We start from the raw sequence: 13160 nt of genomic DNA, 5'->3' as shown, positions 1-13160 counted from the left end.
AGGTGGCGTAGGCTTCAGGCAACCTGTCATTAGACGAACTGCTTGATTCAGAGAAACGTTGAACTGCTTTGCGGGAATGGATGCATTCCATACTAGAGCGGCGTATTCGGCTGCAGAGAAGCTTAATATGCCAGGGCTGAAGTTCTCAATGTGCTCCCTATGACCTACCAGTCAGTTTCATAGAGAAGGTTATTGTTTCTTGTTGATACCTTCTTTATGGTGTTAAGACAGTGGCGCTTATATGTGAGAGCTCAATCTAGTGTTACCCAGAAGTATTTTGGAGTTGGAAGTGTTCTAATTGCTGGCCACACCACACTTTATTCATCTGTCTCTTTGCCTCTCTGTTGCGAAGGCGGAAGAACACTTGAGTTTTTGCTGAATTGGGTCGAAGGAAATTATGCTCGTAGTAGGTGACAGAGAACAGGGAGAAATGGAGACATATTGTGGAGAGCAACTCTTGAAATCACGATTTTCGAATACGAGATAGCGTCTAAGAAGAAGAAGAAAAGCGTTTAGGGCATTTGTGTTTTCTTGGGCTGCTAGCGCTGTCATCAGCATACACAAATTGCCTTGTCTCTTGCCGTGTGGGTTGATCGTTGGTGTAAATATTGTACAGGAACGGGACCGTACACTGCCCTGCAAAAACCCGTTCCACAAGAAGCTCACAAATAAACGGCGGTTTTGGAGGAACGTTCCGACAATCGAAGTGATGTGGAAATCATTTGTCATGTCGCATGTAATTTGCATAGCAATTTTTCGTGGTTGACCGTATCAGTTAATGAAGGCAGCTCCTGTTTTCTTTTTCTCTTCGAAGCTATCCTCGATGTATATTGGACAAGGTTTAGGACTTGTCGGTCACAAGATTTCCCCGATCTAATGCCAGCTTGTAGCGATAGTCGCTGAGATTCTGTTCAAAATCATTGGCTCCATATTAGCTTAAACGTATGGCAAAGGAGGGAGACGGGTCGGAAGTTTTCAGGCTCATTTGGCTCTTTACCATGCTTTAGGAGAGCAAGGACCCTGACTTGTTTCCTTATTTTTGGTATCATGAAGGTAAAAGATGGTATAAACGTGTTGATCATTTTAAACACCCACTGAAGTGCTTTAGGGCCAAAGTTTTTAATCTGTTCTGCTCTGAATGCTCCGATATCATCTACACCCGCTGCTTTGTTTTGGTTCTATGGCAGATGAGGGCATCATTTCAGTAGTATGATTACTAGAGTCCGGATTTCTAGAAATTTTACTTTTTGTTCATTGACTTTGACATCTAATGTGAACGATTTACGCAAAAACACGTCATTTGACAGATTTTTTTATGCCTTTTTGCTTTTTTCTTGTTTTTGTGCTTTTTTGCTGCTATTTTTTGTATGGTTTTATTCTGTATAGGGTAATTTACAATTGCAATAGCTATATTGAGATATTGAAGGCTTCTGAAAAAAAGCATACCAATTATCTGTTGCAAAATGGGTAAGTATCAAATTACAAATTTAAACTGTCCAAATAATCTCCAAATGCTCCTAAAGTAGTCTAAAAAGGTTTTAAAACACTACAGAAACTCCAAAATGCTTCTCAAGCAGTCGAAAGCCTTCCAAAACAGTCTAGAAGCTTTCAAAAGCTATTAGAACACTCTAAAAGCATCCAAATGATCTTCAACTAGTTTAGAAGCTCTCAAAAAATTTCAAGGCAGTCTAAAAGCTTCCGTATGCTTCTAAAGCAGTTTAAAAGTTTCCATAAGTTCGTAAAACCGTCCATAAGTTTTCAAATGCTTTAAAAGCAGTTCAAAACCTTCAATGTTGTTTAAACCTTTTTTAAATCTTCCAAATGCTCCTAAAGTCTAAAAAGATTTCAAAATACTACAGAAACTCCAAAATGCTTCTAAAACAGTCGAAAGTCTTCCAAAAGGTTTTAGAACAGTCTAGAAGCCCTGAAAACATTTCAAGACAGTATAAAAGTCTCCGTCGTATGCTTTTAGAACAGTTTAAAAACTTCCAAAAATTTCTAGAACCGTCTACAAGGTTTCAAATGCCTCTAAAGCATTCCAGAACCTTCAAGATGCAAATTAAACTGTCCAAAAACCTTCCAAATACTCCTCAAGTAGTTTAAAAACGTTTTAAAACACTCCAAAATGCTTCCCAAGCAGCCAACAGCCTTCCAAAACGGTCTAAAAGTTTCTAAATGCTCTTCAACTAGTCTAGATGCTGCCAAAAGATATCAAAACAGTCTAAAAGCTTCCAAAAAATTCTAGAACTGTTTAAGAATTTCCAAATGCCACTAAAGCATTTCAGACCCTACATATGCTCTTTAAACTGTCCAAAAACCTTCCAAATGCTCCTTAAGTAGTTCAAGAGAATTTTGAAAGCTTTCAAAACAGTCTAAAATCTTCCGTATATTTCTAAAGCAGTTTAAAAGATTTAATAAAAGAGAAATTTTCTAGGTACTTGAACTCAAAAAAAAGTAAAAAAAATTGCATCTCTGAAAGAATTTTGTGCTTTTTTACAGATTTTTATGTTTTTTTGAGTTCAAGTTCTAGAACATTTTTCAAGTTTTTAAACTGATGCCTTTGCTTTCAAGCACTTTTTTTACGATTTTAGTGTTTTTTAATCCCAACTCTAATGATTCCTGGATACCTCTCATTTTATGATGATACATATGAAATGTACGGAGTGGTTTGTGGCGTGGTAAATAAGTTGTATTTTTTAAATGGAACATGATGAGTATTATTGCTTTTTGGATAGTTTTATTTCAGTATTGAACTTTAGAAAAAAATTTAATTTTTGTGAAACTGGCCTGTTGTTTTCTTCAGGCATTTTGAAAGACTTTCTTAATTTTTAAAGATTTGCAAAAAAAAAAGAAATAAGTTCGAATTGGCATTATCAAATAGCTTATGAAAAACTGAGAGAGTAGTGCAAGTTATTTTGATCTATGTTTAATATATTTAACTTTTTGAACATTTAAAAGTAAAAAAATTTGATTTTGAAAATATTATAACAAATCTTTCTAAAAATCGATAAAACTATTCAAAAATACAACAAAATACAGAGTGTTTCATTTAAAAGAAAAATACTACTTTGACACATCACAATTTTCTGCCACACCCTGTGCAGTTCTGACTAATTTTAAAATGTTCAAAATTTTATTTCAATTGGATAACAAATAAATTTGTTAACATAAATGAGTGAGTCCTGGATTCATATTTTTATCCCGTTGTCCTACATTTATACAAATGTACCACTGTATTGCACTAATGGGACATTTTAGACACGCGGTATAAATTGTAAACAAATTGTTAATCAATTAAATAAATATTGTCTGTTTCATCATTTTTACCGCCAGTTTGCGATGACAACGTCCGCAACAGTATAGGAAAATTAAATCTGGAACGCAGCCATAAACTCCTCAATCAATTTTCGGAATTTCAGTCTTTCAGGCACCGAGTTCTAATTCTATGACCTACGGCAGGGGGCGATGTGCGCTACAGTTACAACAATGTTGCCAGATTTCTGTTAACTATCCAGAAGTTTATTATCCCAGTTTGATATAATATAGTGATGGGTTCAAAAATTTCCTGACCACCCTAAACATTTCGGAAATCACTGGAAAACTATCTGTATAAAATATAGGAGATTGTCACATTTATGTCAGTTTTCATAAAGTTAATAACAAATCACTGATAAAGCAAATTTTTAAAAATGGGGTGTTAGGATTCACTTTTTTTAGCCTCCTGTATATTGAAAATTAACAACATTTCTATAATACATAATATACTTTGATTTGTTTTTTTAACGCTCTATGGTTCCATGATATCAGTACCATTGGTTTCTGGAGTATCCTGTTCAATATGTCCAATTAAAAAAAAATAAAAATAATTTTTGTCTATCTCTTTATTTTGATATTTATTTCTTTCTTTTGACAAATTGTTTTAAAATGTTTAAATGCTGAAACCAAATACGAAGAACCAATCAAAAATAAAGTAAAATACGTATAATATTTTTACAGTGTACATATTTTTTACACAAAAAGTGGGTTATACAGAATTTTTTTTTAATTCGATTTTTAATCATTTTTGTTGTTCTTTACTATATCTTTCGCTTAGAATGCGCTTTAATAAACAAAATCATCTTAAGTCCAACAAATTTTTAAGTTGTACGTTTAGAAAACACTATTTTTCACTAAAAATAGGAAAACGACTGTGGAAAACTGGCAACGCGCAATTTCCAGTTACAAAAATTAAAAGGAAATTTATCGGCAGTTTTCCAAACCGGTCGGTTTAAAGTGTTGAGCAATAATCAAAACAGCGGAAAATGTAATTTGCCAGTGTTTCGGTCGCGTGTTTTTCCCGTCCCCCGATAATTTTCCGGTTTTTCTTTGTCTGACCCACATATAACCTTAAAAAATCAGCATTACTTCAATACGGGCTTCGTCAGGGATTAGCGCAGTTCGGTGCTTTTCTTGAAACCACTAGGTAAATAATAACTTTCAAAATATTGTTAAAACTAAATTTAGAACCGCTGTTCATTTTGGATTGTATACGTGATTTTTTAGACATCCGCTTGGTTTCTTCTATATTTAAAACTTTTAACTGAAAATTGGCTTGTTTTTTGCATAATATTTACCGCACTGCTTATATTTGAAAACTCGTTTAATATGTCATTTTTAAATTTGAATATTTATACCACAAAAAGTGTCATAGGTGCGTATTATTAATTGAATAAATTTTAATATCATATAGCACAATATTACACCATTTCTACTAATTAAAACTGTCTTTAAACATTCATATACATCATATTTTCCTATTAAAATAAAATACCAATTATTATTAGGATGGTACAAAAATACCAACTTTCACAGTACTTAAACCAGAAAAAGTGAAAAAAGAAGAAAAAAATAGAATTTTCATAATGTGCATTTAAAATAACCAAAAAAATTCAGTGTTCTATTCAGGGTTGGGTTGTTTTAAAACAACTGTTTTAACACAGTTGTTTAAAACACGTTTAAAACACTGCAAATAAAACAGGTGGTGTTTAAATCAGTGTTTTAAAACTTATGTTTAAAACACTGTTTTTTTTTCAACTAATTAAAAGCTGATTATTATGTGCCTATATTTAATTTATTTAGTGTTTTCAATTCTTTGAGCCTGTGGTTTGCTGTATTGTAATTTTTAAATTAGAGTTTTTCTTGTTTTTTTTTAAATTTTTTTCAGTATGAAAGAACCAAAACTAAAAAAAAAAATCAATTTGAAACATACATTTTAATGCTACTTTTTTAAAAGGAATATTTATGCACTAGGCAGCTACCAGCTCTACAAAACTTTATTGAAAATATAGTTAACTACATAGGAACAGAGGTATAACACCTGTAAAGTGTAAACTGTAAAAAAATCTGAACTTAACATGTCACATGGGTAATAAGTTATAAAAGTTAAAAGTCAAGACCTGAAAAAAAAACATAAAAGCTAATCTTCAGCATTACTAGTAGTATACTATACTAGTAAGGTAGTGCCCACGTTCCCAAGCTAAAAACTAGAAAAACTTTTACGTACATTATTTAACATTTTTATTTAGATGTTGAAACATGGTCAAGGTTGCCTGTATACTGTATTAGATAGCAAGATAAATATTGTTTTAAAACACTTTTTTGATTTTAAAACAATGTTTTATTTCACACGCAAGAAAAGACTGTTTTAAAACAAAAAACATGTTTTTTTGGTTAAAAAACAAGTTTTTTGTTTTTTTTAGAAAAAAACAATTTTCACCCAACCCTGGTTCTATTTAAAAACAATGAAGTCGAATGAATGTTTTTTATCATAAATTAAGACGATTTTGTTGAGCTTCAATCACTCAATCAATCAATCAATAGTTTTATCATGTTATTTACATATAAAAATGTTTACACACATCAGATAATATGGTCAAAAGAATAAGCAAGCTATAAAATACAGCAAGATTGATGAAAGACAGCAAGCACAATACAGATGGCCAAACAGACATAGAATGGACTGCTAGAAGAAAAAAAAACCTTATTACAACTGATTGAAATTTGAATTAAAATACTCTTCGGGGGAGTAGAAAGCTTGACTAGTAAGGAAATTTTTTATTCGAATTTTAAACACACACACAGTGGCAACTCTCTTATCATAACAGGCAAAGCATTCAAATATTTAATCGCCAAATACCCCGGGCCATCCCGACACCTTTGCAGATGCCTGTAAGCCGGAACCAGATCATCCCCGGAACGAGTGCTATAGGTATGCATTTCCCGTTGAGTTGGAAAAAGGTCTAGGTTTTCCCTCACATACACCAGGCACGCAAACAAATAAAGACAAGACCCTCAAATCAATGAAGGCACTTTCGCAGTCCTCTCTATAACTCAAACCAGACACTACCCTCACAGCCCTCCTCTGCCGTCCGCCCCCATGCAAGGATTGCATAGCTAATGTGTGCATGAAAAACTGCGAAATAAGCTGTTCGTATTACACCAGCAGAGACACACCGAGAGAGATGCCGGACAAGATAGACGCTCTTGGTAAGTTTGCCTGCAAGAACATCAACATGGTTACACCACTGTAGTTTGGGATCCAACTACCATCTCCGTCTTCTCTGCATTCAGCAGCAGCCTATTAGAGCAGAACCATTCCTCTGCCTTCCATGTCAACCTGGAAGCCCTCAACCCCTCATCCAACGAATCAACAGAAAGAGTAGTATCATCGGCAGAGAGGGTGTATTTAACCGTTTGGTCATTATAAGGAAGGTCATTGATATAGGTATATTAAAAACAATATAGTCCCAAGAATTGACCCTTGGGGGACACCTATGTTAATCTCACTCACCGCCAAAGACACCCCTACCACCCTCACCACTTGATGCCTGCGTTCCAGGTATGAGCTCATCAAATTCACACTCGTAGTGTCAAAATTGTAATATTTAAGTTTGAGAAAGAGGATACCATGATCGACCCAGTCAAAGGCTTTGCTCAAATCCAAAAATAAATACTGCTTATTGTGGAAAGCGTCAAACTGACATGGAGAAAAAATATTTTCAGTATTGAAGAAATCCACTATTTGAATGACCATACGTTTCTCCAGAACTTTTGAAACCACAGGCAGAAGAGATATGGGCCTGTAGTTTTCAGGTTGACCCGGATCCCCCTTCTTAAAGATTGGAACCACACACGCAGCCTTAAGGACATCCGGAAACATGCCTCTTTCCAAACATAGATTTATTAATTTGGTCAGAGGAACAACCAACTCTCGACTGCGTTTGTTGCTCAGCTGGTTTAAAACCTCCCTTACATTATTAAAACTTATCTCCTAAAGGCAGAATTAGGCTTAATGACATTGTTTAAATATGTTAAAGGATCTGTATCCGAACTTTGCAAACTATATGATCAGTTATATTAGAAGAAAGTCATTAAAATGATTAGGACTGGGCAAGAATTCCTCCTGATGGATATCTTGGATCCCATGACGGTGCCTATTTATTATTTGCCACATTGCTTTATTGGGATTTGTAGAAGTGAGAATTAAGTTGTCATTTGCCCTGATTTTGGCCTCATTTATCGATTGCCTATACTTTTTTTGATTTGTCCAGATTTTCTATATCTGGAAGTGTGTATTGTGATTTGGGCTCACATAAAAGACTGAGATGCTCCCGCATTGCCCTAAGATCAATATAATATTTTTCTGGGAAAAAATCTAAATACGCATATTCCAAGATTGTTAAAAATGATATTTGAGTTCATAATTAACATCAGTACTTTCGGTGATACTTTTCCAGATATTTTATTAAAGAACAGAAAGAGACCCCTTTGTGTGATTGGTCTACAAAGCTTGCGGGACTCAACATAATCATCATCCACACACTCAACCACACAGTTCAACACCTGACCCAAATGGTCTGATATATTCAACTCTACAATACTCACAGAAACAACAGTCACACTAGGACTTACAAACAGATTATCCAGACATGCCTCCATTCTTGTGGCCTGAAAAACGGTCTGTCTCAAACCAAAGCTTTCTGCAGCATCTCCAAACCTCATGGCCTGTATTGAAAGAAGTGATTTCTGACAAGGATCATAGTGCCACCTGCACTCTCATTCCTTGCAGAATATGCTGCTAATTTGAAACCATCAATTTGATAGGTACCAGCTTCCTCAGGACACAGCTAGTGTTCAGAGATGCACACTATGTGAATATCTGTGTCCGCTACAAATGCCTCAATCTGACCATCTTTTTGCCTGATTGATCTAGCATTTATATGTAGAATATTAAAACTAAGCTTCTCAGGAGTCCTGTTATGGTTCTTACCATTTATGTTGTGCAAAGGTATTGGTTAATAGCACTATGTGGCACAATAAGCCTAAACGATGTATTGTGTCTTGTGTGTGATGTCTTGTGTTGTGATGTTTTGTGTCTTGTATCCTTCCTTTTTTTCTTCTGCATTTTTTCACATGTGCTGTCATCGCCCATTCCATTATATTTAACGATATTCAAGTAAGTCATTTTAGCTTTACAAACTAGTAAAATATGTAGACAACTTTTTTCGACAAATCCATTTTTTGTATTAACAACCAACTTTTTTGGACAATTTACTTTTTTTTCAACATTTTCAGAACCCTTTTTAACACCCTTCCTTAACTTTAACACACATGCAGGTATCAAGTTTGTGATTAAGGTGATTTTTTATCTAAAATATCATTAGTTTTTTGTCTAAAATACAGGATGTCGAAACGAATTTTCAAAAACAGCATTTTTTCAACAAAATGTTTTGAGTTTTTTAATACCACATTTATTTTGTTTAGCAATACGATTTTTCTGCTGTGATCACACTCACTAGCGGATAATCAAAATCTATTTTCAGAAACATAAAAACTATCTAATAAAAGTTAACAAAAACCTGTTTACAAATTATTTTATTTTTAAATTTTACTTTGCTTTTTGTGTAATTATTTGTTTTTAAATAGACTGCATTTTTCTTTTACAACGATATTGAAAATATATGTATGAAAATATTTTTACTACCTAATCCATTCTGTCGGTAATAAATCACAAACATGTATATTTTGAAGTATTTTTACATGCTATTTTGGCATCATATAATAATCTGGCACCTGTCTAGCTCTGCACTCTTGAAAAGTTATTAAATTTCTAGTTTTGCTTGTTTACATTACCTAAAACATTTGATTTGTCCAGTAGTTTCTAAAATTGTCAGTTTATTAATAACTCTCAAATTAACTCATTAACATACAATTTAATACCTTGCATATTATTTACTGAATTGCAGATTCAAACATTATAATTGTTAAAACCAATATATTTTTTAAATAAAATAAACTATAGTACAGCTGTTCCATCAAAATCCACACAAATAATTCCGTTTTTTTTTTTTGTGTAAACAGTACGGTTAAAATAGCAAACTACATTTGAATTCCCTCTGTATCTCTACAATCTAACTTAATTTTATTTACAGATACAAATTGAAAGCGGTTTTCTAGATTTAGTTAACAATATATTTGACGAATTGGGATGCAAATTTGTAATTTACAAGTAGTGTTGATGTGCGCGATTGCCGAATGAAAAATCCTAAAGTGTTATTTATCAGTGTTTATAGCAACGTAATTATGGTTTGTACATCCTGATGATGGTCTAAAAGCCGCCAAAACGTCGTCTCAGAAGAATAAGTGGCGAAGAGGGCGCTCAAGTAAGTTTAGCAAACCTTTTATAATTATACAGATTAGAGTTGTAATAGTTTTTCAGTTTTTATTGTTGTCGTACGGTAGAATGTTATTATGTATTATATTAAATGGTTCTGTCATCAAACTGATAAAACTATACTATACAGGTTGTCACATTGAAAACAGAAATATTTTCACTTTTGAAGTACCACCTTAGGTACCCAAAGTTGCTATCAATTTCCCTATTTTAAATTGAACATTCTGTATATTATTATATTTTGAGATTCTCCTAACGAATGGGGTTGTCTATCATGGTGGAATTTTTAAGGTTCAAAATATAAACTTAATACAGTTTATGCCTAACGGTCTTGATTTTCAATATTATATCGCCAGTATTTTTATAAAAGACTTAAATAAAAGGTTAAAATGAGCCTGGCACGATCCCCCGTGACGTAATTGGAGACTCTTCAATTCCGTAAACCAGTGCATTGTTGCCAACGTTATTAACACTTGCCTAATAATGTCTTGTATCAATGAACTAATTTTTGTTAATTTGGATATCTTCTGTTGGAGTATGAACGGTAGTAGACCTAAAAAGTAAAAGAGTGCAAAATTGATTTTTGTATTTCTGGGCTTTTAATTAATTTAAATCGGTGAAACACTGAAACTAGAAAACAAACATTCTGAATTTTAAAATAAATATGGCAATCTACTCCCTGCAACATTAGATTTTGTTATTCGAAAGTTGAAGATTTTATTTCGCTCAGTTTGCTATAAGCAGAAGAGAGACGGGACAACTGGCCTTTTATACGTCACATGGGACTCTTTCGTATATGGTGTACCAAATAACTCTGGTTATACTCACGTTTTTTCTTGCAGTTAAATATATCTAGAGCAAAAAAGAAAAAAGTACATGTTTCATGTATTATAACTATCTCTCTCTCTAGTCGTTAGCTTCATGTTTGAAGCGTCGTGATCCTATGTTAGTCTCATGTTGTGTTTTTAGCAGTTTCCCTCCATTCCTCTCTATCTGACGTGCTTCTAAGGCTGTCTTGGAAAGATTTTCCTGTAAACTGCTTCATCTGGTGCAGCCATCGTTCTGGATAACGTCCTCTAGGTCGTGTTCCCTCTACCTTCCCCTGGACCATAAGTTTTTTAAGAGAATGTCATCTTTCCTCCTGCTGACATGTTCAAAATACTTGAGAATCAGTTGTTTGATTTTAGTTGACAATCTAGCTTGGATGTTAAGTTCTTCGAGTATGGATACGTTAGTTCTGCTTATCCAGGGAATCCTCAGTAGTCTTCTCCAGACCCACATCTCAAACGCATCCAACTTGCCGATGTCTGTGGCTTCTAAGGTCCAGGATTCTGCTGCGTATAGCGCAATTGGAAAAACGAGGGTGCTTACTAATTTGCATTTTGTTGTGGTTGTTATATGCCGATCTTTCCAAATTTTGTTGAATTTGGTCATGTCCGTTTTGGCAAGAGCTATTCTTCTTCTGATTTCTTGACTTGATCCGCCATTTCTGCTGATGTGGGCACCTAGATAAGTTATTTCCTCCACGTTCTCGACATCTTTAATATTAGGCATTTTTTCCATGCTGTGCGTGCAATCTAATAAAAGCAAATAAGTTTCGTTTTCTGACGGTTCAGTTGTAGACCAAACTCCAAGCTCACTCTCTCTACTCGCTCATTAAGACTCGACATTTCCTGCTCATCTTTGGCGATAAGTGTGGTGTCATCATCTGTAGCGGAGATTATCCATCCTTCTGTCACCTATGATATTATTATTATAACTATACCTATATTCAATTGTTTTCGAGATATTGACGTTTGAAGAACATTTTCAAATTTTGGAGTGTTATAGCTTCAATAACCAGAATGAGACACAGAACAATATGGTTTGCATGTTCCTATCTTTAACCTCTTCTGATCTATGCCAGGGTCAGAATCATAATGCAAGATTTTGAAGGTGTCAATTTTTTTTGTATAAATTTTTGACACATTTTAAAATTATATCTCAAAAAGTTAAGCTAGGAATATGTAAACCATTTTGCTCTATTTTCTTCTGACTAATGCTAATCATCATCATCATCATCATCAATCGACCAATCGCGTCCACTGCTGGACATAGGTCTCCCGTAGCTTCATCCATCCTTGCCGATCCTGTGCTGCCTCCATCCAGTTGGACCTTATCCTCTTGATGTCGTCTGTCCATCTGGTTGGTGGACGGCCTCTACTTCTGTATGCGTCTTGGCGCGGTCTCCACTAACTAATGGAGGACTAATGCTAATATGCCAGTTTAAATTGTAAGAATGTAATTTTTGAAAATTAAATGAAGATAAATTGTTAGAGAATATTTCCAAAAAATATAAATAAAAAACTGACAGACAAAATGAATAGATTTTTAAATAGTAGAGGACATTAGCTGCCCAATCGTACCAAAAATCCAATATCAATCCCAATTAGAGTTTACCCTACTTTTATTAATAAATTTAGAGGTTTTTAGTTTTCTCATTAGAATACCTATAACAAAGTTTATCAATGCCAATGACAAATTTGTCACAGTTATGTAGAATCTTGGAAAACCTACCTTCAGTATCAGAGACTTGAAAATTACCACCTTTATAGTACATCCCTGGTTAGGAGAACCGAAGAATATAATAATATATTGGGTGGTCCATTTAAACTAGTAAAGTTGGTACCAACTTTGGATACCTGATACCTACGGTGGTACCTCGTTTGGTCTTCCTCATTTTAGAGTCTTCCCTCTTCCATTCTTCTGACGTGAGCGTACCAATATCTTTTTCTTTGTCTCCCCCATCTTACGATGTCTTGCATCCCACATTATTCCCTAATGTCAGTGTTCCTAATTCGGTCTATTCTTGTTTTTCCCATTATAGTCCTGAGCGTTTTCATTTCGGCTACTCGAAGCATACTTTTCGTTTTATTTGGATTCTATTCCGTATGCCATGATTGGCCTGATACAAGTCTTATAGATCCTGACCTTGTTATCCTTTCGCATGTATTCATTCGCCCATATTATCTGCCTTAAGCAGCCCGACATGGCAGTCGCTTTGTTGATCTGGCTTCTTATTAGGTCCTTCACTAGGCCGTGATAACTCGGCAGATCCATACCCAGATATTTGAATTGTGAGACTTGCTCAATGATTTTGTCCTGAACTACCAGCTTACATCTTACGGGATCTTTAGCAAAACTTATGCTCTTCGTTTTTTCTATAGATATGGTCATGTTCATCGCTTGGCTGACCTGGCAGAATTTGTGTAGTTGTCTCTATAGATCGTCCTCCGTTTGCGCGAAAATAGCTGCATCATCGGCATAGCATACCATGCTGATTCTTTTATTCTCTCCCATTCAGTATCCCATATTTAGTGATGATGCTTCCTCTATAATTCTGTCCATTAGAGAATAAAACTAGTAACGCTAAATAACTAGATAATAAATAGGTACAAATCACTTTCAG

At 34.4% G+C, this 13160-nt stretch overlaps 1 protein-coding gene and 1 long non-coding RNA gene across 2 annotated transcripts; both read right to left on the bottom strand.

The window, feature by feature from the left end:
* Positions 1-8899: 8899 nt before the first annotated feature.
* LOC145725397 (uncharacterized) lies at positions 8900-9613 on the bottom strand. Its single transcript, XR_014177261.1, has 2 exons — positions 9259-9613; positions 8900-9199 (listed from the first exon to the last, which is right to left on the bottom strand). It is a non-coding gene; the product is annotated as an uncharacterized LOC145725397 (long non-coding RNA).
* A 1051-nt stretch (positions 9614-10664) lies between these two features.
* Positions 10665-11893, bottom strand: LOC145725688 (uncharacterized). The gene is made up of 3 exons (XM_081974534.1): positions 11749-11893; positions 10862-11289; positions 10665-10814 (listed from the first exon to the last, which is right to left on the bottom strand). The coding sequence occupies exons 1-3, from the start codon at positions 11891-11893 to the stop codon at positions 10665-10667; spliced, it is 723 nt and encodes a 240-aa protein (XP_081830660.1).
* Between the last annotated feature and the right edge of the window lie 1267 nt (positions 11894-13160).

Source organism: Ips typographus, linkage group LG2 (genome assembly GCF_016097725.1).
Source record: "Ips typographus isolate SLU linkage group LG2, UJ_Ityp_2.0, whole genome shotgun sequence".
NCBI classification, from domain to species: Eukaryota; Metazoa; Arthropoda; class Insecta; order Coleoptera; family Curculionidae; genus Ips; species Ips typographus.
The sequence above is the reverse complement of the archived record's forward strand: the minus strand, read 5'-3'. Positions and strand labels throughout refer to the sequence as shown.